Source organism: Apteryx rowi, unplaced genomic scaffold (genome assembly GCF_003343035.1).
Source record: "Apteryx rowi isolate R43461 unplaced genomic scaffold, aptRow1 scaffold_279, whole genome shotgun sequence".
In the NCBI taxonomy this organism is placed as follows: Eukaryota; Metazoa; Chordata; class Aves; order Apterygiformes; family Apterygidae; genus Apteryx; species Apteryx rowi.
Window position 1 is genome coordinate 313869 of NW_020449185.1, and position 27759 is coordinate 341627.

A 27759-nucleotide genomic window follows, 5' to 3' on the forward strand; every position below is an offset into this window, starting at 1 on the left:
GCGCTGCGCGGGGCGCCCCGGGGGCGCCGGTTGGGAGCGGGAGTTCAACGCCGGGGCGGCGCTGAGGGGCTGCGGCCCCCGCGGACGCTGCCGCTTGGGGGTTGGGGTGAGCTCGCCTAAAAGCCCCTGGGAGCGGAGGCCCTTCTCCCGGCCCGCGGCTGGCTCCCTAGCTGCTGTAGAAGGAAGGGTCAGAGCTAGTTTAGGATGTTCCTTATGGCTGCAGCTGGTACTATTTTTTTCTTAGTTTTAGCTGTATGAAGCAATTAGAAGGAAGAATTCTCCTCTCTGTATTTACATTAGGTTTAATTTTTACTCCTCAGTCAGTTTTGACAGCTAAGCGTGAGTCACCTTCACTTCTTGGCTCCCATACACTGTCTTGCTGTTGTGGTTAAATTCGGAGATCTGCAGAGAAGCCTGTCCCACCTTCATCTCTGATGTACCACTGCTGTCACGTTAGTGTTGTTTACCTTTAGCAGGCACTCTAAACTACYCAGAGTGCAGCATCACTGGACTGCACAGTTCCTTGGCATAGGTCTAAATTATTACTTCTTTTTTATTATTTTGTCTAAGTCTTAAGAGTTAGCCTTTGGAGAAGCATCTTGAGTTCCCTGATCTTTACTGCCTGTTATTTTTTTAGAGTAGCATTTATATGAAAAAGCCAAGCAAGTTAGATTTCATGATACACATTCATGTACTTCCCAGGTAAAGTTTAAAAGGAAGAAAAGGATTTTTCAGTGTCATCTGGGCTCCTTGGTAAGATAGCTAGCGTAATTTGTGGATTGAAGGGGGTGTGTGTGTTCTGTTTTGGTAGCAGTATATTGTTTCAGGAGTTGGGTGACTACATCCAGTTCAGAGACTATATAGATTATTTGTGCATTATTATAAACAGTGCAAATCTAGGTCAACAGATGCTTATTTTTAAATACTGGTTTTCCTGCATGTGCACTGATTATGTCCTTTTTCACTGTAGCTATTTATTGCAGTAGTTTCACTGGATTTGAGTCAGTTACTATAGCTGAAGGCCAAAAGTAGTGTTAGGAAGAAGTGACTTGATGGGTCTGCCAGGTAGTGTCACTTTTGATGCTAACTCTTGCTTGTTTTCCAAAAGAGTTGCAGACACTTCCCCACATGGAAGGGAGCGTTTCCTAAAAATGTACTTCAGACTTCTTGCAGGAATACCCAGAAAAAATGTGGGTTCCTACGCCCTGGGATGTTTCAGGACAATGCATATCAGTGTTGAGCAGTGGAGTGTTTAGTGCACATTTGAGATATTGGCAGGTGTAAATCCTGTCAGTGTTTTTCCATGAAAATTGCACATCTGATATTATTCCAAGATTCTTAGAATAGTGATCATTACTGTCCACAGAGCACTGCTGAAGGCTTTGATAAGCACATGGATTTTAGATCTCGCTCTTGTGTGAAATGCTCCAGCCTCTATGTTTTTCCACTTAAGTGTTCTTCAGCCTGTTAGCAGTGATGTTGTGAATGCTTGTAGCTTTCCTTTTTCTCACAGTGTGCTGGGCAGCTGTGTTGACTTGGATGGAGCTGTCATTTTTCACTGTGCGGCCTATTGAAGTTCCAAGCAGAAGCAAAATCTGAGGACTGGTCTGCAGATTTAAGCAGATATATAAACCCATCATCAGAAAGAAATGGCTGTTTGTGTAGGATTAGCTGATGAGACAAGGAGCTCAAATGCATTTGAAACTTAATAGGTGCCTTTTAAATGTTTTAATCTGGATCTTCTGCCTAACTCAAGGCAATAGAACTTCATCCATTTGTTTCTGTACTAAGTCCATACCTTGTGTTTGATTAAAGATTACTTTCAAGAAAGGTGTCCTGTCTTGATTTGAAGACATCAAGAGGTGTATAATCCACTGCTTTGCTAGGGAATTTGCTTCAGCATTTAGAGTCCTTCAGCATTAGTAGCCTGATAACCTGTCCAACAGTTATATGATATCCCGCTCTTGAGGCCATACCCTTTTAACATCAAGCCTGATTTAATGGTAGCAATTTTTTTCTAGATTGAACGAACATTTAGTGGTTTTGCTTGACTAGCACCATGTTCTCCTGTGCCCGGTTGGTCATTCAGCACTGGCCTGGTAAATCTTGCAACTTTCTCTCTGCAGCTACAAAGCATTAATTTCAATCTTGCTGATCTTTTATGTTGAAAGAAGTGTTACTAAGCTCAAAGGTGTGAGCAGTTGTTTCTTGTAATTAAGACACAGTTGAAGGAATACACACTGAAAATTGGTAGTTTTAAAAGGGGTAGGCTTCAGGAAGTGTGGAGTTCAGGTGAGCTACGTACACTGCTTGAAATAAACTTTTGAACTGTCTTACAGTGGTGGTTGCTGCTTTTGGTGGATTTGGCTTACAAGACACATCCCCCTGAAAAAAAATCTCTTGTTTTCTTTTCCTTTAATTATTTTCTGTTCCCTTCTCCAGCATACAGTTGCAAGGATCCTTTGCAAGAATGAAGACAGTTGGCTGTGGTTTCCTTTGAAATGTGCTTGTGCTATTGCTTGGTTGACTGCAAGCTTAAACATAAAGCAGGAGTTGCCCCCACTTTTACCCAGTGTGGGTGGTGATGCGGGCCATATGTGCAATGTTACAGAGCTCTCACAGTAAATTTGGGTCTTCCAGCATGAAAAGGTGTTTTAGTTGCATTGGACCACTAAGTTGTTTGCGTATAAAGTAGAATTGTTATTAAGGACATATCTAATGGAATCTGCAGTGAGATAAAAACAAATGCATTCTCATCAAATCTTCTCAAAAAGTTAGCAATGAAATGATGACACTACAAAAATCCTTAAGTTTTGCAGCATTTTAATATGCTAGGAAAGCCCCGTCAAACAACATGGATTTTTTTGCACCCCTACTTGAAGGGATCAGCAAGTTCATTTCCCCAGCATGGGAAAAGGAAAAGGTTTATGTTGGAGTTCTGTGCCTACCCTCTTCAGAATTTGCTGAATGGGAAATAGAGCCGGGTGTGGGAAAGGTTGAGCATTGCAAGCCTCCTACATTCAGGAAGGACTGAGTTTAATAAACTTTTCCTTCTTGATTCCTTTAGGTTAAATGTAAAAGAGAAGTAATAGGAGTACTACAAGCAAATTCTGTGTTATGCAGAAAAGCATCTAAGCAGTGGCATCACTTTAAATATTGGCAGAACTGTTGATGATCTGTGTATCTGCAAGGCACATAATACATATGTTTAGTATTTCTTTCCATGCTTTCTAGGTAAGGTTAGGGGGAGCTTTTGTTTATGTAATCCAGTTCGCTAAATACCTGGAATGGCCCTACAAGGTTTATATGCTCAATATTATCTTCTAACAGTGAAGACAGAAAAGTTCTGTCTTGGGTTCTGCCAAATGTAAATGTAGATGCTCTTTCCTGAAAGTACTTCTGAGCACTGGAGTTTTGACCCCTGAAAATTCCTAGGGAAGGACATGGAAAATATTGGTATTACTGATAGAAGAGATGAGTAAGTTGGGAATTTTAAATGGGAGATAAAATCTCCCATTAATGACTTTTGCTAAAACAAGGAGGACATACTGAATTAGAAAAAGTTGTAATCAAGGGTATTTTTCTGCAATATTTTTATGCAACCTATAACTAATATATGGAATAAGTTACCAATGAGGACAAGAGCATCCTTCAAGCATTAGACATGTGAGTAAGAAGAACATCTGCAGTTCTGCTGCATACAAGCGTGGAGGCAGGATATAAACCTTTGTTCTTTGGGACATAAGCAAACTCCTTGGCAGAGTTATTTGTTTGTTTTTCTGAATCATCTAGTAGTGAACTAGATAAGCTACTAATCTGTTCTGTTATGGCAGTTCCTATATTACAAAATATTTATGTCTCTATCTCTACCCCTGATTTATTGTATAACACTTAGGAATTCCATTATTTCTAATTAATGGAATGAGGTAAGAGATAGTGGTACCACTAAGGTAATTCATCCTATTACAAACCCATCAAAATCTAAATGCCAAATCTGTCACTTTCCCTTAATAAGGCATCTTTTTATAGTATTTTGCTTTCTTTCAATTGTTTACAGAATCCTAAAGCAAACTAATTTCTTTCACTTGGAGGATATTTGTATATTTGAAATGTTGTTGATAATTCAGACATTTTAATTAGCATGAAGACTGGCAGATTCAGGGTATATATTTTGAGATTTGTGTGTGCTGGTGATTTTGAAGCTTGTAGTGATATACCAAAATTGCTTTCTCCCGGCTTTGGCTTTGCTACGTGGGCAGCGATCCTCCTCATATTGTTTCTTTTTTTTGAATGGAGTCCTCTAAATGAGCCCCTCTGATTTGAGGTGTTACCATTAATGTTTGCTTTGTGTTCAGTCTTTTGCTTCCCTGCGGATATCCTGTTGTGATTTCAAAATGGATTCCTCGTTTTCCTTTCATATATTCTGGAAGCTTCTCATTACTTGACTACCATTTCACTAAGTCCTCCTCATCTGCAGAAATGATATCCTCTGACTCTCTGGTCTCCTTCTAAGTGCTTTTTATATAAACGGTCAGGTCTATAGATTCCTTTCCATTCCTGTTTCTTTATGGCTGACTTTATCTGGGTTACAGATACTATAGAGAGAACAGTCTTACAGTAATCCACTCTTGGCGGCTTCTTCTCAGACCATTAAAAATGTTCCTTTTCTTACTTATGCAATTCTTTCTCCTTTTCTGACTTTCTGTCTGGGTACATCATGAGATCTCAGGCTAGTTTTCTCACTTTTTTTCTCTTTGTTCTGTCCAGTTTTGTCTCCAGTTTGCTGATCTCTTGGGGAGTATTAACCTTGGCTTTTGTAATTGTCCTCTTTCTTCTCTTAAGAAGCCCTTTTCATGAAGCAAGTGTGAAATCAACATCTGTTTTGAATGACTTTATTTTGTCAAAGTTTAAAGTCCCAAAGAGTTTCTGCTTTGGCCAGGTTATTCAAGCCACTGATGCTTATTTAATAGAGCACAAGACTGGCTTTCTGTTCTGTGTGGAGCTGCAGGACTTTGCATAAATGCTGGCGATGCGTGTTGGTATTGCATCGTCATGAATGTGTGTCCTGATTCCCTAACACTACATCTTCCTCTGAACTTATGTATACTGGAAAAAGATGAGGCATGTGGCTTGATGAAGTTGTATCTTCCTTCACTGGTGCCCTGTTACAACTAACTATCTGCTGTCCTGTTTTTGAAAATGTGCTCTGTGAAAAGTGTGGTCTCTTCCTTGTGACAAATTAACTGTATTTGTCTTCACGCAAGAAACGAAGATCTGAAAGTGTTTCTTGTATCTCTACAGGCCTCCTGCTTGACTAGGGCCAACATGATGTTTCACCGGAGAATGGGAATGATTCTGAGGGGCTGGAGATTAATTAGGCTTATCTTTATTTTCAGGATTGCCAGGATGGTGGATAAGAACATTTACATTGTCCAAGGTGAAATCAACRCAGTGGTGGGAGCCATAAAACGCAATGCCCGATGGAGCACTCACACGCATCTGGTAAGTTCTCTTGAATTGTTGCTATCTGTTCATGCTATGGCAGAAACCATCTGCTTTAGGAAAGCCTCTCCAATTTTTAGCACTCCTGGTAGCACTCCTGTAAGTAGAGTTGGAATGATTTTCTGTGTTGTTTCATGCTAAGCAGTTTTGGCTTTTTAACTGCACATGTGCGTGTCAGTGACTGTCAGAGGTACAAAGCTGGAAGTCTCCCACCTTTACACCTTGTAAGCGATCAAAAAACACATTGTATTCCACATGGGAATATCATAAAGTTAGGTTAAGGCCATTCAGTAATCTTTCGACTTTTATCTCCTGATACGTCAGGGATTTTGAAGATAGGTTACTCTTGATTTAGGACAACATTTTATATATCTTTTTGTGTCCTGCTACAGATTACAGTCTTGATCAAATGATGCATGAAATAAAAATTGGAGAAGTCATTATATGCAGGGCATTTTTCATATGGCATGGTGTTGTCTTTTTTGCTCTGTTATGTGGCTATGAGCTATATTCCTGGCTGAAAGATGTTAATAGTTTCCAACCTGTTTTGTTAAAAGCCACTAATACAATTCTTTTAGGTCTAATGATGCCTTGGTCAGTTTATGGGTTCCCCAATGTAAATGTGTGTGTGTGGTGTGCTGTATGTGTGGCGCACTTGAAAGTGTCACATGAATGACGGATGGCTGTCAGCCACACAAATGGTTTCAGTCCATCAAAGGGCAGGGCCTTTTTTCCATCTAACAAACATTTCTGCTTTAGTCATCATTGCCTCCCAGTAGGAAGTGTGGCTGCAGATGTACACAGCTTGGAGGAAATACTATTCCTCCTTATTTTAATATCATAAAGATAGACTAAGGTTAAAGGATACAGCTATTCATATAAATTTCACAAAGTGATTCTTTCTTCAAGATATTTTAATGGCACCAAATGTCATTGTATTTCTGTTCCCATTACAAGTTGCTGCATAGATTAACATTGCAGAAAATCCTGATGAGCCATTTCAGTATGGTTTGAAGTAGATTAGCCTTCCAATCTTCAATAAACTTCAGGGCAAATCAGAAATACTTCTAAGGACAATAAAATGAAACCAAGATGCTCAGTCTTCAGTCTGCTCTTTGGCGTTTGAGCTGTACAACATTGGGTAGCACTAGAAGGAAAATAAAAATGCTTCTCTTAATTTTGATGGAGTAAGTGGACTGAAAGTGATAAACTCAACCTATGTTACTTCCTTGAAATGAAGGTGAAGTCTTTATGGATCCATTATTAAGATATATCTTCAGGAATGTGCTTGCTTTGATAATCACTTTCTTTGTATATATAACCTATAGGATGAAGAAAGGGATCCCCTGCTGCATAGCTTTAGCCTCTTAAAAGAAGTGCTGAATAATATAACAGGTAAGCTTATAAAGAGTTTTGCAGGTATGTGTACATGGTAGGGTATATACAGATAAGTTCTATGTTTGGACCTGTACAGCAGTGTAATTTTTAATGTCTTGTTTTTTTTCCTCTGGAGATTATATACTGAATATTGACAAAATGGGCAAATATGTATATACTTCTAGATAAATAATACCAGCACAAAACTAGTACACAAATACCACTGCTATCACTATCCGGAAACTATGCATTGCCTGTACGATTCTATGCTATTTAAGAAGCTTGAGTAACTAATACATGCATATAACTGATAACTGTATTGTTAAGCTTTAATCAACCCAAGAAGCCCTGGTATGTTGTATATCTGCTTATCCTGAGCTGTTACTGCTTTTTAAAACTTGCTCTGATCAAGCTAATTTGTCATTGACACCAGGAAGTATTTTGTATGCGATGAATGAATCTGCTTTCTCTTTGTCAAACTGTTTTTTTTGTACGTTGTGTAGTATGGGTGCAGTACTTGTGAATAACACTGTGTATTTACAAGGTAACAGAGAAAATAAACCTCTCCCTGCCTCTGTGTATCTGCAATGCACTGAAGTTTGTAGTAGTATATGAAATATGGTATATTATTGTGCATAATCTTCTGTATTTTGTGCTTCCTGATCTGTGAATGATGGGAAGAATCTGCTTGGAAAGGAGCCTCCCATTATCTGATTTCTCTTCACATACTTTGATTTGTTGATTTTGATCATCTGTTGTCAGTAATAATAGAGAATATACTCTCCATTTGGGTCTCTTGAATCTTGCAGTGACAGGCTTACTTGGTGCCCAGTTGCACTGAAAGGATCTGGGATACTTTATTGATTACAGAAGTAAAACATGTGGCTGTGATATGGACTCTGACCAGGTTTTTGGTCCCCCTGTCTTTTCTCCCTTTCCTCTGAGATTTTCTCTGTTGGTAGTTTCAGGAGTGTTTGTTTAACCAAAATACATATTTAGGAGTCTGGAAGGCTAATCCTGAGCTGCATGTGGCATTCTGCTGGTTCATCACAGGATTTGTCATCTTACTGATTTTAATATTTAAAAGTAATCTTTGTTTATGGTCCCTTTATTACAGTTACTGTTCAGAATTGCAAGTTTGAGATGGACTTTTTGCATTTCTACTTGTGGACCGTGCCTCTTGCTATGTCAGTGCTGAGCCTGGTATCCCCTAAAAAATACCTTCAGTAAAACTACAGTAGTGCTGCTTCTTGGTGTTGATGAGAGTTTCTGAGAACATGTGCCAGCTCTAACCTGTTATTCCTTCCTCTTCTGTGGTTGCCTGTAAGTGTAGTGCCTTATTTTTCTTTGCTTGGTAAACTTTCCTTGGAAAAGGAAATCTCATGTCAGGTCATGTCTTACGGACGTCTTAGGGAATTTCTGCATAGCTTGCATTTCTGGACAATATCTTGTTCAGGGTGTTAGACTTGTCCCCAAAATACATGACAGACTGGATTTGCAGTTTTTGTAAGCTCACTCATCTTCTGTAGGGTATGAACACAGTCACCAAAAGTTTTTTAGGAGGAAATGCTTCCTGGGTCTAATCTCTTTTTTTCAATGATGTAAAATTTTCTTTGAAGTGGGACTACTGAAGTTGTTCTTTGCTGTTATTGCTAATATGTTTTTTCATTAACAAGAAGTGGGAATGTCATGATACTCGAATAAATGCGATATGAGTAAATGGTAGGGACTGAAGATTACCTAGATATGGTCTGCTGTTGACTTGCCTGGAAAAATTGCAAGCCAACTCTCTGCTCATATTAGAGAAAGCAAAGTTTCATGTACTGAGAGATTTGGAGACTCTCTGTGAGTAGCAGAGGCATCTTGTATATGTGGTTTATGCTGAACTAGTAATTGCTTGTATATGATGATAGTGTATTGGTTTGACTACATAGGGTTCTTCTAAACAGGTTATTTCAGCTTCAATGATTGCTATTTACAGACTAATGCCTTGAGATAGGATATGGTTGCTGTGCTCCATTTTTTTCAGTTTTAGACATGGAATGGTTCCCAAGCAATACTTTGAATGATACAGTCTCTCCTGTCTCATCTTCCAGGCAACGAAAAGTCCAAGCTTAGTTTTCTTGCCTAGACCTTCCTTTCATGTCTCTTTCATTAGCTCATGGAAACACATTGCTTTTATATTTAAATTTATTCAAGCTGTAATCTTTGACATTTGAGTTAGCTTTTAGTACAGTTTTGCATTTATAGTAATATATATTATGTATTTTCTCAATCCCCCAAGAACCCGTTTTAATCTGTTCCGGATGCAAATTTCAGGCTGCCTTGTCCCATCTCCCCTCTTGCTCTCGCCCTCCCTTCCCCTCCCCCACGGAGCATGTTTGATCAGGTGTGGCAGGAATATCCACTGTCAAGCTGCGCCCTTTATATTAGTCAATATTATCCTTCCTTCCCTCCCACTCCCTTCATTCTCCTCTGGGCTTTACCAGTTGATTTATAATTTTGGAATTCTCATCGGAGTCTGTAATACAGTTTGTTCATTATTTAACCAAAACCTGTTTAATGAGCAAAGAGAGGCAATGTAAATGTTAGGCATGTTGCAGTGGAGTACCTTTTGTTCTCCTCTGAGCTAGTGGGTATTAACTCTGTCATGACTGTGATGCTGAAATACCCTGGTCAAGGGTGTAAAGGCACCCTATACCTCCAGCAGCTAAAGATTCTCATTTCAAAATGTTGCTCCTCAAGAGTAAGTAAATTACATAACGTGATTTATTTGATTACCAAAAATAGTAAATCCTTGCCTACAGCTAACTTCTGGTATCCCATCCCATTGTAGCATCTAAATGGGCTCTTGAAGGCAGCATCTAGAGAAGATGCTGTTGCTCAGCACAAACAATGCTGTGATTGCGATAAGAGTAACTTTTTGCTTCTACAGTCCAGCTTACTTAGTTAAGGGCTCTAGGCCAGAATTATGTGGAATGATCCTGTTGCTCTTTAAAATTCTAATAGTGAAATTTAAGTTCTGTGGCAGTTTTATGTAGATTTATAAAAGCTGTTTAATAATTTGAAAATGAACAGTGTGTGTGCTCTGATCCACTCTCTCTCATTTGGTGTATTTTATGTCATTTTTACACTTCATATGTGCTGCATATATGCTAATTATTATTAATAGTAGTTGCCTGAAAAACAGATAGGAGAAACAGAGGTTCTGGCATCTTGGCTATTTTATGGATTAGTCCAAAACAAGTTTAACAGCTGAATATTTGTACTAAGATAGGCAATATAAACCTAAGTCTGATGTGGTATCTCGTATTTCCAGTGCTCAGAAAAAGCGAAATTCAGTGTCCTGAATTACGACCGGATGCAAACAATGACTATTAAGCTTTGTCCACGCATGCAAAATTGAAATAAAACTACATCTTCAAAGGTTATTTAAAAGCTGATGGAAACCTTAGTATTAATACCTGTTTGGATCTGGGTTCAGTGTCACTACAACTTAAATTTAACTTCTTTTTAAAGTAATTTGAGTATCTAGAAAAACGTGTCTGGATGTTGAAATCATGGTTATGCTTAATTTTGTCAGTTATGTTATGGCTTTAGGTCAGCAAAAGGGAGCTTCTTTTTGACATCCAGTGATAACTTAGCATCCTCCTTTTCCTGAGCATTTCCAAGTTAAGATGTCCTTGAGCTCAGTAGAACAATTAACTTGGGCAAAGAGTTTTTATAACCAAAAATGGCTGGAAATATGAATTAATTATAAGCCCATTTTTCCAAGAATCTAATGAGGATTGGATTTCCCTGTATCTTGTTGTGGCTGTTTGAGTCTTCAGACTATTCCAGTAAGTATGATGCATAGGTTAAATTCAGAGCAGATCCTTCTGTAGTAGTTCTCCTTGTTGCAGAAAGTGAAATGAATGGTTCCCTCTGTTAATGGTAATGACTGAGCCACAGGGGTAGCCAGAGGCTGAATACTATGAGGCAAAGCTAAATTTGCTAGCCATCCAACTCACCTATTTACACTTTGCTCTGATATGGGGATGAGTCAGTAACAAGGATTTTCATGACTGAGTTACTGCTTAATGGTGTGTAGGATGGCTTTAGGTCAGAAAATGACTGAATGCAACTGCCTTGTACAAGTCGGCTCTGCAATGCGAGAAGCAGGTGTTTGTGGAAAGTGTGTGCATCAAGAGTCTATTTAAATAAGGTTTAAACTAGGTAAACACACCTGTGAAGAGGTGCTTGTGTATATTTTAGGGCCATGAGTGCCAGACTGGAAGGTCTGAGTCCTTTTATCCTCTAGTGGTTCAGAGTTAGTGCATTTAAACAGAAGCTGCAAAGTAAGCTGTAAGAAGCACTCTGATTTCATGCACATTCATGACATTTTAAATGAATGCTTATATAGTGGGTTCAGAAGAATCTTTTCATGGCTTATTTCAGACAAGAAGCTGCTGCAAATCTCCATCTTTAGAGGGTTGGCTAGGGCATTAAGAGCTGGCTAAAGGTCAAATGACTGTAACTGTAAGAGAACCTTTGCCCAGTGTACTGATTTAATATACTTGTTACTGTAGCCATCAGTTTTCTGGTATGTAGATTTGATTGCACACCCATTTTCTCATGTTTGAGCTCTGGAAACTCAAGTTTTAGGGGAAATCTGACATTCATATAAAGTGGTATTAATGTCTGAACTTTTTCTGTAAGGTCTAGTTTTATGAAGTGGTAACTCACAGGAGTAAATATAAATGTATGGCCTGTTCTCAATGCTGTTGCAGCGCTATTGAATAGATCTGAGAAATTCATTGTGGTCTGTTTAAATGAAGAAACGAGAAAAACAATCTTCTGTAAAAGAAGTGTAGGAATTAGATGATATAGATATGTGATGTGTTTAGTGCTGTAACGCTTGTTACTGTGATTTCAGTTTGCAGATGCAAGCGATGCCTTATTTATTATTTATACTTTGAGCTTCTGCAGAAAGTGACTGGACTTATTAGTCAATAACAAATATTGACTAAACAGTAAGCTGGGACACTTCCTTTTGTTTGCATTGAGGGCTTGCAGTCTTAGCTGATCTAGAAAAGCCATTWAAAAAAAAAAAAAAGGCCAGCTAAGCTCTTTTTCTTGCTTGCTTTCTCTTGTGYGTCAGCTTCATAGAAAAGATCTAGAAGCCTGGCTGGTCTCCTAGATCATGTCTGTTCATATGATAGCTTCAATTATTTATTGTTTATTTGAATAGTAGGTATCCATACATGTTAACCTGGTATTTTGGAAGACCAGGCAACTCAGGCTGACATTTAGCTTTTTTTGCATTCTCTATAAAATTTCTACAAGTGCAAAGGGTGTAAGAATAGTCAGGAAATGGCTAAAGTAAGGTGTTGGGGGTTTTTTGCATAAATTTTAAATCAACCTCACTCCAATTAGTGGATTATGATGCAGCTTTTGTCTGTATCAAATCACCTGAGACACTATACAGAAGTGGTAATGTTTTTCTTTTAATATTTTCTGTCACCTTCTTATTATGAGAAAAGATGAATGTTGTCAAATGCTTTGCTTGCAGGCTGAATCCAGACTACCTGATTCTTTCATATTGTATTCAGACTATGCAGTAAAATTTGTCATTAAAAAAAAAAAAGTTCCTAGTCTTCATGAATGCAGGCATCCTTCCAAGTGCACAAGTGCAGACAAAATGTAAACCAATGCAGTATTTTTGCTTTGGAGCTGCAGGTAATTTCAAATACTGTCTTTGAGAGGTGAATCTTCCTTCTAATCTCATTGTAGCACGAAATGAATCAAATGGCCATCTTATGGCTGAGATCTTTGAATTTCCCCCAGATAATAGGTTTCTGTTGGTATTTTTGACATAGGATTTCTTTGTGGTACTGGAGAAATCATAAACCAGACTTTTCCCAAGTGGTTGCTCATTTTGTTCTTTATTTTTTAAGTGAGATACCTGAGGTGACACTAGTGACTCATGGACTTTCATTGACAGAAGCACTATGCAATAGCGATTCCAAATGAGATCCGGGAGAGTGGGTTTTTTTGTGTGTGTGTGTTTGTTTTTAAATATAGAGAGTGTCCTAAAAACACTAAGTATATTGGGGAACCTGGGATGCAAGTTTCTCAAGCCCAGAACTAACACCAAAATTGAAGGAATGTGCTTGATGAAGGATAAGTGTTAGTATTTGTGAAGTTTGCAGATGTGCTATGGGAAGCACCATAATCTTATTGCGTGCTTTTCTTATTCTGCGTTGTGCAGCATTTGGGCAGAATGTGGGAGTGTGTGAATAGTCAGGTGTGGGGTCATTCTGACAGTAATCGAGTCTGTTGAATTGCTCGCTGAGCCCTCCAACATGAGGTGCTGCATGAAGTCAGAGTCCTGGGAATGGAAAGCCTGGAACTGAGCGGTTGTATAATTAAGACTGAACAGGCAGAAAGGGCTAAACTGAAGTTGTGTAGCAACCTTAATTTGAAAGCTCCCTAGCTCTTGTGTTTATCCTTTTTTTTTGTTGTGTTTCTGAGTGGAGTGTGTAAAGTATGGATAAGTAAGAAATACTGAAGAAATTCAGAAGAAGTGGAGTGTGACTGGGAACATCTAGAATAAAAAAGACAGTAGAAGATGGCTTTCACAGAAGGGTTTCTTCATTTCTTTTCAAATCAGGATGTCTGAACTGTCTCTTTTGCTGTCCAGCACAACCATCATTGCAATATCACCTTAGCATCCTTTTAGTCCAGTTCTTTGGGAGTCATTTAGGAGTAGAGCTTGAAGCTTAACCCTGACTCCTGTCTGCGTGGCTAATGACTGGCAGGTACAGGCAGGAGGTGGTGCTGTTGGAAGGAATTGTTTCCTGACCCCTGATCCTTAGGGACCCTCGGATTTAGATGGACAAGCGCTCCTGGCTGTTGCTTGGCACAGTTCCCACAGTGCGCTTGTTCTGTAACACCAGCCTTCTGTTACCACTGCAGGGCTGGGCTCTGAAGAGCTGCCACATGTGCAAGGGGCGCAACTGACTCTCTCTTGTTCCACGCTTGTTGAGCAATTACTTTCCCACTTGTTGGGCACTCCATTATTTCCTTCAGTTACTGCTTCTGTGTGAAGTGGAGCCATAAAGGAAATGGCCTAATGTACATATATTAGAAGGCAATAAATCGCAGTTTGATTTGCTAGAAAGGCAATGCCAGATGCTCTGTTAAAGTTAAGGTTCCTCTTAAGTCATCCATGGAGGGTTTGTTCCCGGTGGTTTTGGCTATGCTGTTTTTGTCGTGGCTGCTTGAGACTGAAGTTAAAAGGGACTGTGGCTGATTAACAAACTAAGGATATTCATGTGGTAGTAAAAACCTTCTGGAAATAGGAGTGTACATGAAATTGCTGAATTCTAGTAGGAGTTGATTAAATGTATAGCTCTTCTCCTGTGCTGTCACCCATCTTTGTCTTTTCTGTCCCCTGTTCTTGTTAAACTGCTGCCATCTAACCTGTTAAAAAACAATGGCTGAAAGGTGATTTGCTTGAAAGAAGCAATACTTGTGTCAGAAGTGCAGACGCATGTTTATGTAGTTACCTAATATGTAATAGGACTGCCAAGAAGTCTTGGTCATGTGTACACAACATGCATACTGAAACATTCCTCACCTTGAAGAGTTTGTAGCTTAAGAGGGTGGAAGCAGAGAGAAGTCATTAAGTATATAAAGTTATTAAACACTTGAGAGTTTTTCTTTTTTCTTTTCTTTTTTTTTTTTTTAATGACTACCTCCATTTGTCCTTCAAACAAGCCATCACTGGCTGATCTCTGATATGGGTTATAGCAAGAGATGAGTTTTAAGGAGAGGTTTGAAGGAAGATTCAATCAGGCAGAATGCCCTGTTTTCAGGGATAGTGCAGAGATATGTGATAAAGTGCTTCTTCCCTGTGGTCAGTGTGGGAGACAAAAGCCAGCAAGAAGAGAGGTAGAACTGGAAGGATTCAAAGGTATGTCTAAAGATAGCCGAATAATTGGTAACAGATTATTATTAGAACAGGAATTTGACTGGTTAAGGAGCATTAATAATGAGGGATGTGCAATTGGTAGCTTGCCTGTTTGAAGTGAACTTGGGTGAGTTTTTTCTTTCTGAGGTAACTTGACCTAGCTTGTCTGTTAAGTGTTGTGGGATAGTTTCCTGCTGAAGTTTTTTTATACTCGGACAAAACATTTTCTTTCCATATGTTATGGACCTCCTCGTGGTAAGTTCATAAGAAGAATTTTGGATGGATAGTGAAGATTTTACTTTGTAATTTGCTTTTAGAAAATGATACAATAAAGCCATTTTGACCTGGAAACAACTATAAAAATTTCCAGCTGCATCCAGTCCTATGAAAACTCCTGTCATCTCTTAGATGACAGGACTTTAACTTACCTAACAACACCTCTAAATGCTACGAAGAACAGAAAGTTTGGTATATATTGCCTATAATGAAGTAGCTTAAAGGTAGGGTCTGAGGATTTGTGATATGATGGATTTTGATGTGAAAGAAATGGAAATGTCATGTCACAAATGAGTCTGAAGTGCATTCATTCCCTTATTTGTGTTCCCAGCAAATATCTTCTGGGGAAAAACTTTGAGGGTGCATTAAAACCTGTTAATAGTGTGAGGAAGGCTAAAGCATGATTGAGTTTCTGTAGGTATGTAAATTTTCTAGAGACAGTGAATGAATACATGTCATCACAGAATTATAAGAAATAAACCTCATTTTTGAGATGCAACATTTATCAACTAGTTGTAGCAGTTATTGTGGAAAACTGATACTTCCACATTACTGTTGTATGATGTGCTGTATCCACGTGATTTGGAAAAGCCATTTTAAGTGTTAAAGCAACCTACTCTTTCTTTAAACTCCTCTTCTACTTAAATTAACCAAGAAATGTCAGAATATAAGGGCATGGATAGATGGTTGCAGCAACACAGAGACTCCTCATCACTTGAACTTCATTAAATGAATGTGCCTGTGCTCTTTGCATGGTGTAATTATGAGGTTAGAACTGCTGGTTCAGCTTCTTTTGTATTCGAGCACATCATGGAAGAAAGCAGAGGTGTATAGTTATGTGACAATTGAGGAACAAGGCTAGCCATTAAGACAAGAAAGGATAATTGGAGAGGGGTGAAATGCAAAAATAAAAACATGTTAGCTTAAGGCTTGCACATACATGCGGTGGAGCTAAAATTTAGAGTGATACCGGCTTTAGCTATCTTGTTAAAATCAAAATGCTTTAGCTGATAAACTGCCTCCATGATAGTTTATGCTAATGTATTTTACACTGTAATCACGATTACACAACTGTGATACTCAAAGGGTGCACTTGATTAATGCTCATTAGCTGAACTATCTTAAATAGTTCAGTGGTGGTGGTACTTTGACTGTTTGTGATCATCTATTCATACTGTGTTATAAGCACTTCAGAGGTTCTAATTTCCAGTCCTGTCCTTGCACTACTAATCTACTATRTCAGCATTGCTAGGCTTTTTTAACCTCGGGGGGCAGGGGGGTTGTTATTAAAATGCCTCCCTGTGTCCCCTGTAATTTTTTGGAAATCGTTCTTGGTTTTGATATAATGAAGAGGAAGCCTGCCAAGTGCCTGTTGAATTAGATTCCGTTTACCTCTTGATTAACTGCTTAAATAATTTAGATGGCATATTGTAAACATGAGATATTGTTGAACTAAATCGAGTTCTTGATACAAGGGCCAGAGTGGAGTCACAGGGTGTGGCTGTGATCGTGGCTGCGGTGTGCTGGAGGAGAGCAGTCTGATAGATGGGCTGTCGCCTAGGGGAGGGGCTTTATCCTACAAATAGAAGGAATGGCAATGGTTGCTTATGTGAGCATCTTCAGTAACTGCGCTTAGGAGCTTGGATGCTCTTCAAGCTAGATTAAACAGTTTATAGTGGCCTGTTAGAGTTATGTAATAACTAAGATGGCTGTCATGGCACCGTAGGAGGAGACGTCATTAGCTGATTGTCACTTCAGGCTGAGGTTTTCACATTTGTCATTCAGAAATATTCTGTTTTTCTCTGAACACTCAGCTCTTAAACAAAACATTTGGTATTTCTGTGTCTGACGTGCAAATATGTTGAGTCAGCATTAAGATCTAACAAGCACTATAACATTTTTCTTCTGTGCTTCTCCTCTCTCAAAAAATACGCAGCTTCAGTTGTGCAAAATGATAGAGTACGTATGAAATTAGTGCTTCAGATTTGAAATGGTCAGACTGATACAGGGGACGGGGAAAGCACAATCCCAGGAATGCTTATTTTAATGACATTGTTGATGATAGTCATGAAGGTGCAGAAAGTGTGTTTGCTCAAATATTTACCAGTCTGTTAAAATATTTTATGATCAACGGGAAGAGATTTTTTCAGTTAAAACAGAAATGCTGTGATACTGCAGAAGAACTAACTTTTAGTTCGGGAATAGATATAGCAATAGTTTAATGGAGATAAAGTAACAGCAGATTGTGGCTTGTACTTTTCTGCAGAGTCCAGCACGTTGCTTTTGACSTAATCTATAGTGCTGGTATATGAATAAAAAAATCTCGCACTAGTAACCTATTGTGTCAGCATTGCTAGGAATAATTATAAATGAAAATCTTTGAGAAAGCATATGCCTTCTTTGTTTGGTGCAGGAATGTGAACAATTGCATGATCTTTTACATCATGACAACTTTTGCTTCATTAAGAACACAGGGGAAGAAATATTCATGTTTGGTAAATAAAAAAGTATCATATGGCTGGGAAAAGGATGTTTCCTCTTACTTTCTCAAAGTGCATTGGAAACATAGGGGAGGAGGAAATGAAAAGATTCAAGCACTGAATTTTGGATAAAAAGTGTTTTCTGCAAAGTAGTTCTTTGCAGAATAGTCCTGAGGAAATGCATCACAAATCTTTGTGAAACTTTCTAACAGAGTAGTTGAATGGTAGTTCAATAATTGAAAAAAAAATTGTTTTCTGTTCAGAAAAAGAAGTTGCTCAAGAGACACAAAGTGAAATAATGGAGGGAAACCATCATAGGCATTCTGGAAAGCTTACTTTAATGGTTGTTTAGTAATTGGCTATTAAAGCTTTGTGTTAGAGGTGGCATCAAATTAAATTTTGCAAACTTTTCCCCCTCTTCCTCTGTTACTAACAATCTATTAGAAATCTCAAAGTGAAGTTCATTCTTACTCAACTGCCCTAAACTGTACAGTTTGTTTTTTGGATGGCAGTTTTTAATGCTATTGAGTTTCGCACCCTGTGCTGGTACTTGTTCACACGCACCAGCCTCATGCGCTGCAGCGGAAGGTCACACACTAGCTTTCACTCTGTAGGAACAGCAGGTGATGGTACCAGCTGTTCACATCCCTGTATTAGATGCCTGAATTTGAGCAGCTGTATGAAGCTGCTAATAAACTCTAAAATGTAATGCAGTTCATATTTTGTCCACATTTCACTTAAGCCTACTCAACATCGGCCAGTATTTTTTAACATCTTTCAATACCACCCGTAAGATATTCATTGCTTTCTTGCCATGCTCCTTTCCAGTCCCCTCAGCTGATGTGCTGATCGGATGCTCGAAAAGTGTTCCAGTGCTGAACATTTCAACCAGAAGGCATAATAGTGCATAGGGTTTAAGGAAGTAGGAGTAATCTCTGTAGCAAAATCTCTTAAAATTTTTCATGTTTTAGTGCTGTAGTGAAAATTATTTAGACTGTTCTAAAGGATGTACTGGTCTTTGAACAATACTGGTTTGGGATATGAGCCTAGCGTTCTTTTTTTTTAAATTTTTGTTTTAGAAGAATGCGTTAAAAGTGCTTTTGTTCTTATGAACCTCTACTTCATCCAGCTAGCTGAAGAGGTCTTGTTATATGGATCTGCTATTAAGAGAAGGTTGCAATGATTTTTAATTCCATCTTGAATAATGAAATTGGCCTGGCCATGAGTTTTAATATATCCACAGGTGATTTCAACTTCTGCTTTTTATTTAAAAAGCTTATTTGTGACCTGTTAGGACCCTCTGTTAAGCCAGGTAAACCCTAGAAAGGTTGAAACTGCCTGTGCGCTTTCCAGAAAAGGGGAGGAGGGAGCCAGAGGAAGGATACATAGAATTTTAAACCCTTTCACTTCCTCTGTTCACCTGTTGCTCTCGCGTGCCGAAGCTGGCCCCCGTCCTTCTCCGGAAGGCTCAGAGAGCCTCCGCTCYCTTGCCTGGCCCAAAGTGTTCGTGCTAATAAGATCCCGAGAGGTGACTTGCTTCATTTTTTCTACTGCTGTAGTCTAAAACGTGTGCTTTGGAACTGAAGGCATGTTGAACTAGGAGCTGGTGAGAGCATATTTAAAAACCACAGGAGGGGAGGGGAAGAGAGTTTATTTGGTCCTCTAATCAAAGATTTCAGGAAACTTAATTATCTTGGCTCTTGCTGAATTGCTATCAGAAGACACGAGTGCTAAGTATTTTATAAAATTATGAAAACAAGGGGGGCCTAGCTGTGCGGTTATGGCTGGAAAAGATAGAATGAGGACAGAAGTATATGTGGTAGAGTATAAGAAGAACATAACTATTAAAATAGTAAAATGGCATAAGTCAGAAGAAATAAAGATAGCTTTTCTTTAGATCTTATTTTTATTGCTTCAAAACCTGGCATGTTTTAGCTCATCAGCATTCTTAACCTGAACTCTCTGAAGCCTAAAACCGATCTTCCCTGCTTGATCTGTGCTGCTTTTCTCCAACAAAGATGGCAGCTTCCTCTGGCTGAGGAGTTGGGTCTCCCGTGGCAGATTAGAGCTGTAAGCTCCTGGTTTAGCATCTACGCTTTTTGCAGGCAGCCTTACAATGCTTTCTAGACAGCCCGTATTAATTGGTTGAAACAGCCAGTTATTTTTAACTGCATGCTTCAGATTTTTTTTTTACTGTTCAGGTGCCTCTGTCAGCCACAGAGAAAGCAGTTGAAGTAAATAGCTGTATCAAATGGAGTACCTCTTGTCCCCACAACTGCTTCCAAAATAAACCGAGAATAATGCTTTACACATTTTGTCTCATTTAACTCTAAAGGCAAGCAATAGAGGAAGCATGGATTAACATGTAGTGATTTCTAGGAGCTGTTCTCTGCTCAGATTCCTCTGTGCTCGGGCTGACTGACAGGGACATGTGGCTCAAGTGCATCTGGAAACAGCCCTGGCAAATTTTGGCCGGGTAAATATAGCAGGAATGGGTTGTCAGAGCAGGAGACAGATTGTTCTGGGAAAGGAAGTGTTGTCTGTCTGTCATCTGAATAACAATTTCCTACGTTTCTGCGACTTTCTCTTTCTTTCAGTGTAGCTAAGATAATGGCAGGATCTGGCATCTTTGCCATGTTCTGTGTTGCCGTTTGTCCATATGGTTGGGAATATTACCAGAAATGGTAAGAGTGATAGTAGAGAATTGGTATCAATATATTCTGTGGTGTTTAATTAGTAGTGGTACACACTTTGTTCTAGTTTAAGCTACTTTAGAAAATAGGGCAGAGGAACTCATTGCATGGAGACCAAATTGGAAAAATAACTCCCAAAATCTCAGTGCATGGTAATATGTAAGAATCCAGACTTTTACTAAGAAGCACAATTGTTTCTAGCCCATGTAGTTACAGAAAAAAACTTGAAAATGTGCCAAAAGCATATCGTAAGGCCTTTTTTTGGTTGACTGCTTCTGTCTAGAAGATGAGCAGGGATAGGAAAACAGTGAATTACAAGGTTTTACACCAGGAAAAACTGATTGGGAAAGGGRTAAAGCTTCTTGAACCATTGCAATATGGGTTTTAGTCCCAGTCCAAATACTGCTTTTTGTGGAGAAAATTGAAAGAGGTGATGGTGTTAAGGAGAGTGGCTTACAGAAGTAGATGCAAGGATAGGAGAGCGCTGGTTATATTTTATACAGAAAGGCATAATCATGGGCAATGACAATTGAAATCTCAACAGATGCAAGCAACAGAAAACTGAACAGTTAATTACAGACTTTTCTAAATTTTGTCAAGGGAAGCTGGAGATAAATAAAGTGAAAATACCTACTCAAACATCAATAATAGCCGATTATGCATTCTCCCTCTCCATAAAACAGTGAATAACCTGATCTAATACAATTTGAAAGATGTTCTTGATTCAGTGGGCTGTATTTTTCATCTGCTTTTTCCAGAATTTATGAACAGTGGAACCTCTGACTGTTTTGTGCCCTGTAGCCATCGGTGGTTAGTTACTTGCACTGTAGCTTGCTGGAGAGGTTGCAGGCTGCTTAGCACTGCAGCACACCGTCAGCCTGCTGCCCTGCTATGGGGCCATGTCTGGGGTGGGGTTAGCAGCCAACAGGTGCCCTGCATACCACACCACTGTGGAGGCAGGGAATTTGTGTCCAAGGGCATCGGGGGTAAATAGCTGTACGTACAAAAAGTGTTGCATGAATGCTAATATCGTCACTGAGCAGATGAGTCTGTTCTAAAATCTGTTCCACAAACTTCCATATAATAAACTTCAGCTTTCTTCCTTAGAAGATTGAAGAGCTAAACTGATGTTGGGATTTGCTTTGCCATAAGATGATTAGTTTGCTGAAGGATACAACTGAATTAGACTAGAGGCTGTCTAAAAACCTTTCTGCAGTTACAAGCAGTAGGATAAGATATGGGGTTTTGTGCTTTAAACTTACCGAGTAAAACCTGCATGTCTTCATGAAAAAATAAATTGTCCTATCGATGAAGAGTGTTCTTCACAACTATTTGTAAACCAGCAGGATTATTTCATTACTTCTCGTGATTGCACCAGATACAAATACTGTGCTGCTTGTCATTACTCATGCTGGCATAAAATCTCTTTGCTTCTCGTTCACAAAGCAAACTCGAGACTTGTGACTCCATTTACTAGCTGTGTTGCTGAGCACATCTGACTTGCATGGGTCTTCTGCAATGTAAATCTCAGCAGAAGGAATAATGGACCTAAAGGGTACATTTAAAAAAAATTAAAAAAAGTCTGTGCTCATCTTGTTATTGCAATAATGGCCTGTACGGATCCTGCTTATGCCAGGTGCTCCAGCTTCCAGCAACTGAGATTTAGTCTGCCCCTTGGAAGCCTCTGTTTCTCTTCAGACTGTCCACTGTTCTTCAAAGCACTTTTAATACAGTTCTTTATTCCATTTTTTTGCCTGGCTCACTGGAATAAAACTTAAAAGGCTGAACTTCATTTGCTTGCAGGGGAAGTTTCATGTCAAAGGACACCATATTGTCTGTTCACCTGGTTCTAGTAAACAGGCCTGTCACGTCAAGGAACTGTTTGCTTTTCTATGCATCAACCATCAGCATAGACTGCAGTGAACTCCTTTGTAATCAAATAGCTAACACAACAGAAATCAAATCAGGCATATCACGTATCCAAAAAATATTATCTCGGCTCATGTGTCCTCCAGTATTTAATATAAGGATGTTGTTCATTTCCCCATAATTTATATTTTGTCTTTCAAAAATGGCAAAATTCTACTGTGAACTGAAGGCAAGAAGCTGAGATTGTCTATATTGTATTAAAAGAATCACCCTGTGATGGTAAAAAGAATTGCACTTACTTAGATTTGAAAGAAATATAGAAGGATCAAAGCAAAAGTAGATTTGTATTTGTAAAGGGCTTTGAAAACATAAAGTATTATGTGCAATGAAATGTGAAGTAGTACTGGGAGGCATACAAGAGGGGTGTTAGTTTGTATAAATAGAAGAATGGGATATCAGTATATGAGTAGAGTTTAAACTTCTCACAAACACTTAGTGTTTCTGAACGTGAAGAGTTGTAAAAGGAAAGCCCAAGCAGTCTGTGAAAGTATTCAGTTTTCTTTGTTAACAAGCAAGATGACTGTTTAAAGCATAGAATGTACAAATATTGTGTTGGCTATCTTTTAATCTTAACATAACTTTTGCATGGGTTGCTCTGCAGCATTGCCAATGAAACAAATGTGGATTAGAAATTGAAGTGGGAGGAAGAATAGTGGGCCCTGTGTGCTACATGAAATTGAAGAGGGGAGAGATGTATTCAATAATAAGTTAAAAATAGAAAAATGCTCAAAAACTTACAGTTCTGGAACAGGTAYGGAAGCTTTTGGATCTGCCACTGTGAGAAGAGTGGCTGGAATAGTTAAAACTTCTAGAGGAGCTATTTTGCAGGGATTTCTTCTTTGACCAGTGCTCTACGATAAGAATGACTTTGCTCTGGATGTATCCACATGATGATTTATTCAGGATAGTTGTAGAATTATAGGTAACTTTGATCTAGCTGTATTGTTAGGTGTTACCATATAAATAAGAAGCATTGTAAGGATAACTTTTTTTGCATTTGACAACAAAGTCAGTAGCAACTGTTTAGATAATATTGAAATCTTATGGTATTTGAGCCTTAGTTACTGGCAGTAAATGTTGAATTGTTAGCTTGTTCTGATAATCTCAATTGTTTAATTGTGTGAAGATGACAGTCATTTCATTCTAAATATATCCCTTTATTTAGACTGCTTTAGTGTTGTGGGCTACTGATTCTGGGACAAGAATGCAGATAAGATGATGAATGGAACAAGTAGGGACATTTAGGCAAATGGAATCTAAGTGGAACATATTTACTTTTGTTCTTACCTTTTTTTCTCCTTTTGAACACCACCTAGGTGGTAAGCTGCATGTGAATGGAGATGGTCACTGCCCTTGTGAGATACCTTATAGTGTCTAGTATTGTAAGAGTTAAAATTCCACTTCGTAAAAATCACCTGGCCTATTAGCTTAACATAATTGTTCAGTCTGAGCACACAAACTTATACTTCAGATACCTTTATTGGCTAAAGGAAAGTGTTGTAAAATATTTATGCTGCAACCTTATTTCTGATTTTGAGAGAAGAATCACTTCTGTTCAGAGATAGAGGTGGGTGGAAGCAAGGCATGACTTGTGACCAGGATATAGACATTTCAAGCATACCCCATGTGTACATGACATGAGTTCTCTACTGCAAAAGCTGTCTCAGTTTTTTGTAGTGTGTAAATAGCATTTAGGGCCAGCTATAGGTGCTGCAGAAACTGCTTTGCAAAAAGAGAATGCTACTCCAAAAAGTTTGTTTCTTTTCAGCTTTGTTTTCCATAACTCTTGTTCTCTTTTCCTCTTGTGCCACTACTTTCTTTAATGCATTTTGGTTGCTGTCTCTTCACCCATAAGCGCATTAAGACCGTGATCTTTCTGTGGCAAATTTACAATTAATGTAACTTTTCAATAGGAAAACTTCTGTGTTTCTGTCTGGCACAGTCCTTCTCAATTTCTGTACTGTATATACCTTTGCGTAGTCAGCACTGAGTTTCTGCTGGGCTTAATATAAAGAAGCTTAGAAAAGCAGGTGCTTCTGGATTTGAATTTGAGACTTCCAGACATAGTGTCGTATGTGCATTTTTTTCTTCTGTCATCTTTTATAATGCTCTGTAGTCTCTAATAGGTTGAGTTGTAACATTCATTAAACCATTCCTCACATTCCCTGTTTTGAAAGCTTGTTGGGACTGCTTTGATTTAGTTATCTGGAACAAAAAAGGCAGTTTGTGAAGGTTGGAATGGAGCTCTGGAGCAATAATATATTGGAGATCAGATTCAGGTCCCAGTTGTATTGTTCCTAGGGATTTATTTGCCTGTGTACACACAGGAGCAGAGTGGTGTGTATGGAAGGCTTGCAGGAATGCAAATTGGACACATTTTGTTGGGACCTGTAGGGGATTTTCACTGCTTCATAATTTTTCAAAGGTTTGTTATACATCAGGCAGCCACTGCCTCTTCCTTAAACCTTTAAATCCCCCCTCTTTTTCCTGTTTTAAAGGTCAGATTTTTTGACAACTGTGTGCAGGAACAAGATTTGTTAAATCCCTTCATTTTTATTCATACAAATGTTGGCGTTTAGTGAGCAAGAGTCACCCCAGGATTCAGAGGCACATAAAGCTCAGTACAAGCCTTCTGAACCTAAATTCAATTCAGAGATGCATCTCTTTGGGAGGGAACTTGCCATCTGAATTTTAACCCCTGGCTGTGTTGTTAGAGGATGGCAGCAGTTTGTACCAGCACCGCATACTTGACTTGTGGTAGAACTTGCATCTGGTTGTATCGTTGAGTGGGCTGGCTTAACAGAGCAGCTGATATTCTTGTAGCTGGAGAGGTATATTCTGATTCTTGTCCTGATGCTTCCTGGCTAGGCCTCAGGGTTGAAGAGCTGTCATATCAGGACATATCATATTCGCTCATCTAGCGTTAGTTCTTCATGGTGAGACAGCAAAATACTTTCTTTTGAGCCTTTCCTGTTCTGATCCAGTCAATGAAGTAATGGAGTCCCCAATGGCAAATCCTCTTGAAGCTATTTTTAGTTTGGTTTTATGCAATTATATGCAACTCAGCTTTGAAAAAGCTATGTGGTATGCTGCTGATCTTTGGGAAGTGCATAAAGACTTGACTGAGTTGGGTATCCTCTTTCTTTAGAGACGACTGGCAGTGATCTGCTCCCCGACAGCTGAGGGTTGTAGTTATAGGTATCGTTCAATACTGAGTTAGCTGGGAAGTCTCCATCCTTGCCTTTTTCAGTGCAGGTGAAGGGGGAAGGTTTAGGAGGAGAAGGAAGGTCCTTTTCTTGCCCAGAATAACTTCTATTGACTAAGGCAGCTGACGGATGAGATTTGGCAAGTCTTGCTGTGGTATTTCTTATAATATTGTAACTCACGCTGGCAAGCAAAGCACTATGCTGGCAGGGTGAAGTTTTTGTTGTGTAGCTATCTGTAACAGAAATTTGTGTCAGCATAGGGATAATGGTCAAAGGCTGCCTTTTTATAATCTGCTGGACTTCATACTGAGGTGGTTAAGGAGTGACCATATGTTTCCTTGATTTAAGCTTGCTGTAGGGGTTTATAATTTTGGAGAGAGGTGGAGCAGACAGCTGCAGAGGCTGGGGCAGGGGGAAGCTGATTGCTTATTTCATCACAGCGGGGTTCTCCAGAGCTAGTGCGTCTCYACCTCAAGCCTACCTGTAGTGTTTACCTCTATCAACACATCTGTGCTAGTTATGAATAAGAACTGTGTTCCCTAACCGTTGTCACTGTATTTATATAAACTTATGATATGGATTTTTACATGTGCAAAAATCATTGTGCTTCCACAGAATTTTTGTGTGGATTTTTATGTACAAAGAACAGTTTTGTTAGCTTCTACCACACTAGATTTTGCCAGTATAATATACGTACTAAGAGAGTACAGATATGCAGTATATTCAGTACATAAATCTACAACTTTTTTTCTGTCAAGGTTGGTGATACAGTGTAGGTAACTTTGAAGATATTTTCTTCTGCTGACCTTTTGTATTTAATGCAGCACTATCAGGGGAGGGGGGAGTGCACGTTCAGAGCCATTTTCATGGCGTATCAAGTTTACTGGATGGATCAGTGTTAGAAAACAGAAATGGTTAGACTGTGGTTTAGTGTTGGATAAAATAAAGAAAAATATTAAATGTGTTAGTATGTATCATTGTCAGCTTGCTTTATTACTAACATCTTTCATTTTTTAGCTACTGTGAAGACAATTCTCTGAAGATGATCTGCAACTAGCCAAGTGCTTTCTGCATTGCCTTAGATGTAAATTGGCTGAGGAGATAGAGGCTTTAACTGGTTGCTTCCTGCAAAGTTCCTAGTCTCACAGGGAGAGTGGCCAACTTGTTTTGGAGCCCTGAGGGCTGACCTGTGGGGCTGTGCCCGCTCACTCCTGTTTAGAAAAATGATTTTGATTTTGACTGACCTTAAAATGCTAGAATACAACTTAACTCTTGAGCTTGGTGTTCTGAAACAGAAATGTGATGGTCCAAAGGTGAAGTTAATTTTAGTACTCTCTCCGCTAGATAAGCGAGGTCCTCTTAAAGGCTGAGTAGTGAAGAACTGTTTTGACAACCACTTGTATTAATGTGTTGCTCATCGCCTCTCTTGTGCAAACAGGTTTTGGCTACTAAGTGAAAAATGTAGTAGGCAAGGATGAATTGAGCTTCTTTCAAGTAATGACTGAATGAAACTAGTAACTGTACTACTATGTTTATACTCCTCAGTCTCAGGTTGGGATAAGCCTCTGTTGGGCTCCATGTTGTCCAGGACAAGAAGGGGTAGGTATGGGGGCCGAAGAAAAGGACATAGTCTGCTTTCTCAAAATAACAAGACAGCTAACACCACCTTGGAAAAAGACCTGCACTGTGGAGGAAGCRTGTTCAAACAACATTGCTAGAATAGCTGAATGGGCTGTAATGGAATCTGTTGAAGATTAACCTTGGTGCTTTATAGACGAGCCAGGCCTTCAGAAGGGTTTGACCTGAGTAGCAATTTTAAACATAAGGTCGTGGTTAATCAGTCAGAAGGAGAGGGAAGGGAAGTAAAGTGCACAAAGCTTGTCCTTCTTGGTGATTGCATTAAGAGACTTTGGTATCTCAGAGGCTTTTCTTTTTTTCTTTTCAATGATCAATTTAAATGCGTTCCACCCCATTTTCTGGAGCCTCAGAAAACTGGGGGGGGGGGGAGGGCATTTGGCAGGCATTAATGTAACGGCTAACTAAAAAAGCGTGAATAAAATTAAAACAAAACCAGAGGTAATTGCCTTCTGTGTAGATAACCTGGCCTGCAAAGTCTTGATTGTGCTGATAATTTAGGCCAGATGTAACTTGAAATAAGCCGTGAGAGAGATATTTCTATATGGATAATTAATTGTTGGGGAGCAAAGAGGATTAATCTCTTAATTTATTAGCAAGTGGGATGCACTTTTTTTCAATACATATACTTAATTTCTCTCTTTTGAGTAACTTTTACCTGTTGTCTTTGTTGGTAAGTGCTTGGTATGACACCCCACCTCTTTCCC

At 39.0% G+C, this 27759-nt stretch overlaps 1 protein-coding gene across 3 annotated transcripts in view; it reads left to right on the plus strand.

The window, feature by feature from the left end:
- The window catches only part of GBF1 (golgi brefeldin A resistant guanine nucleotide exchange factor 1), a 115736-nt gene that overhangs the window by 476 nt on the left and 87501 nt on the right, over positions 1 to 27759 (plus strand). For 2 of the 3 annotated variants that reach the window (XM_026068713.1, XM_026068714.1), the window contains exons 2-3: positions 5397 to 5502; positions 6831 to 6897. In XM_026068713.1, coding sequence (XP_025924498.1) covers positions 5397 to 5502; positions 6831 to 6897 — 173 coding nt within the window. Of the gene's footprint in view, positions 1 to 5396; positions 5503 to 6830; positions 6898 to 27759 lie in introns of those variants that run through there. The other variant, XM_026068715.1, reaches the window with a different exon arrangement.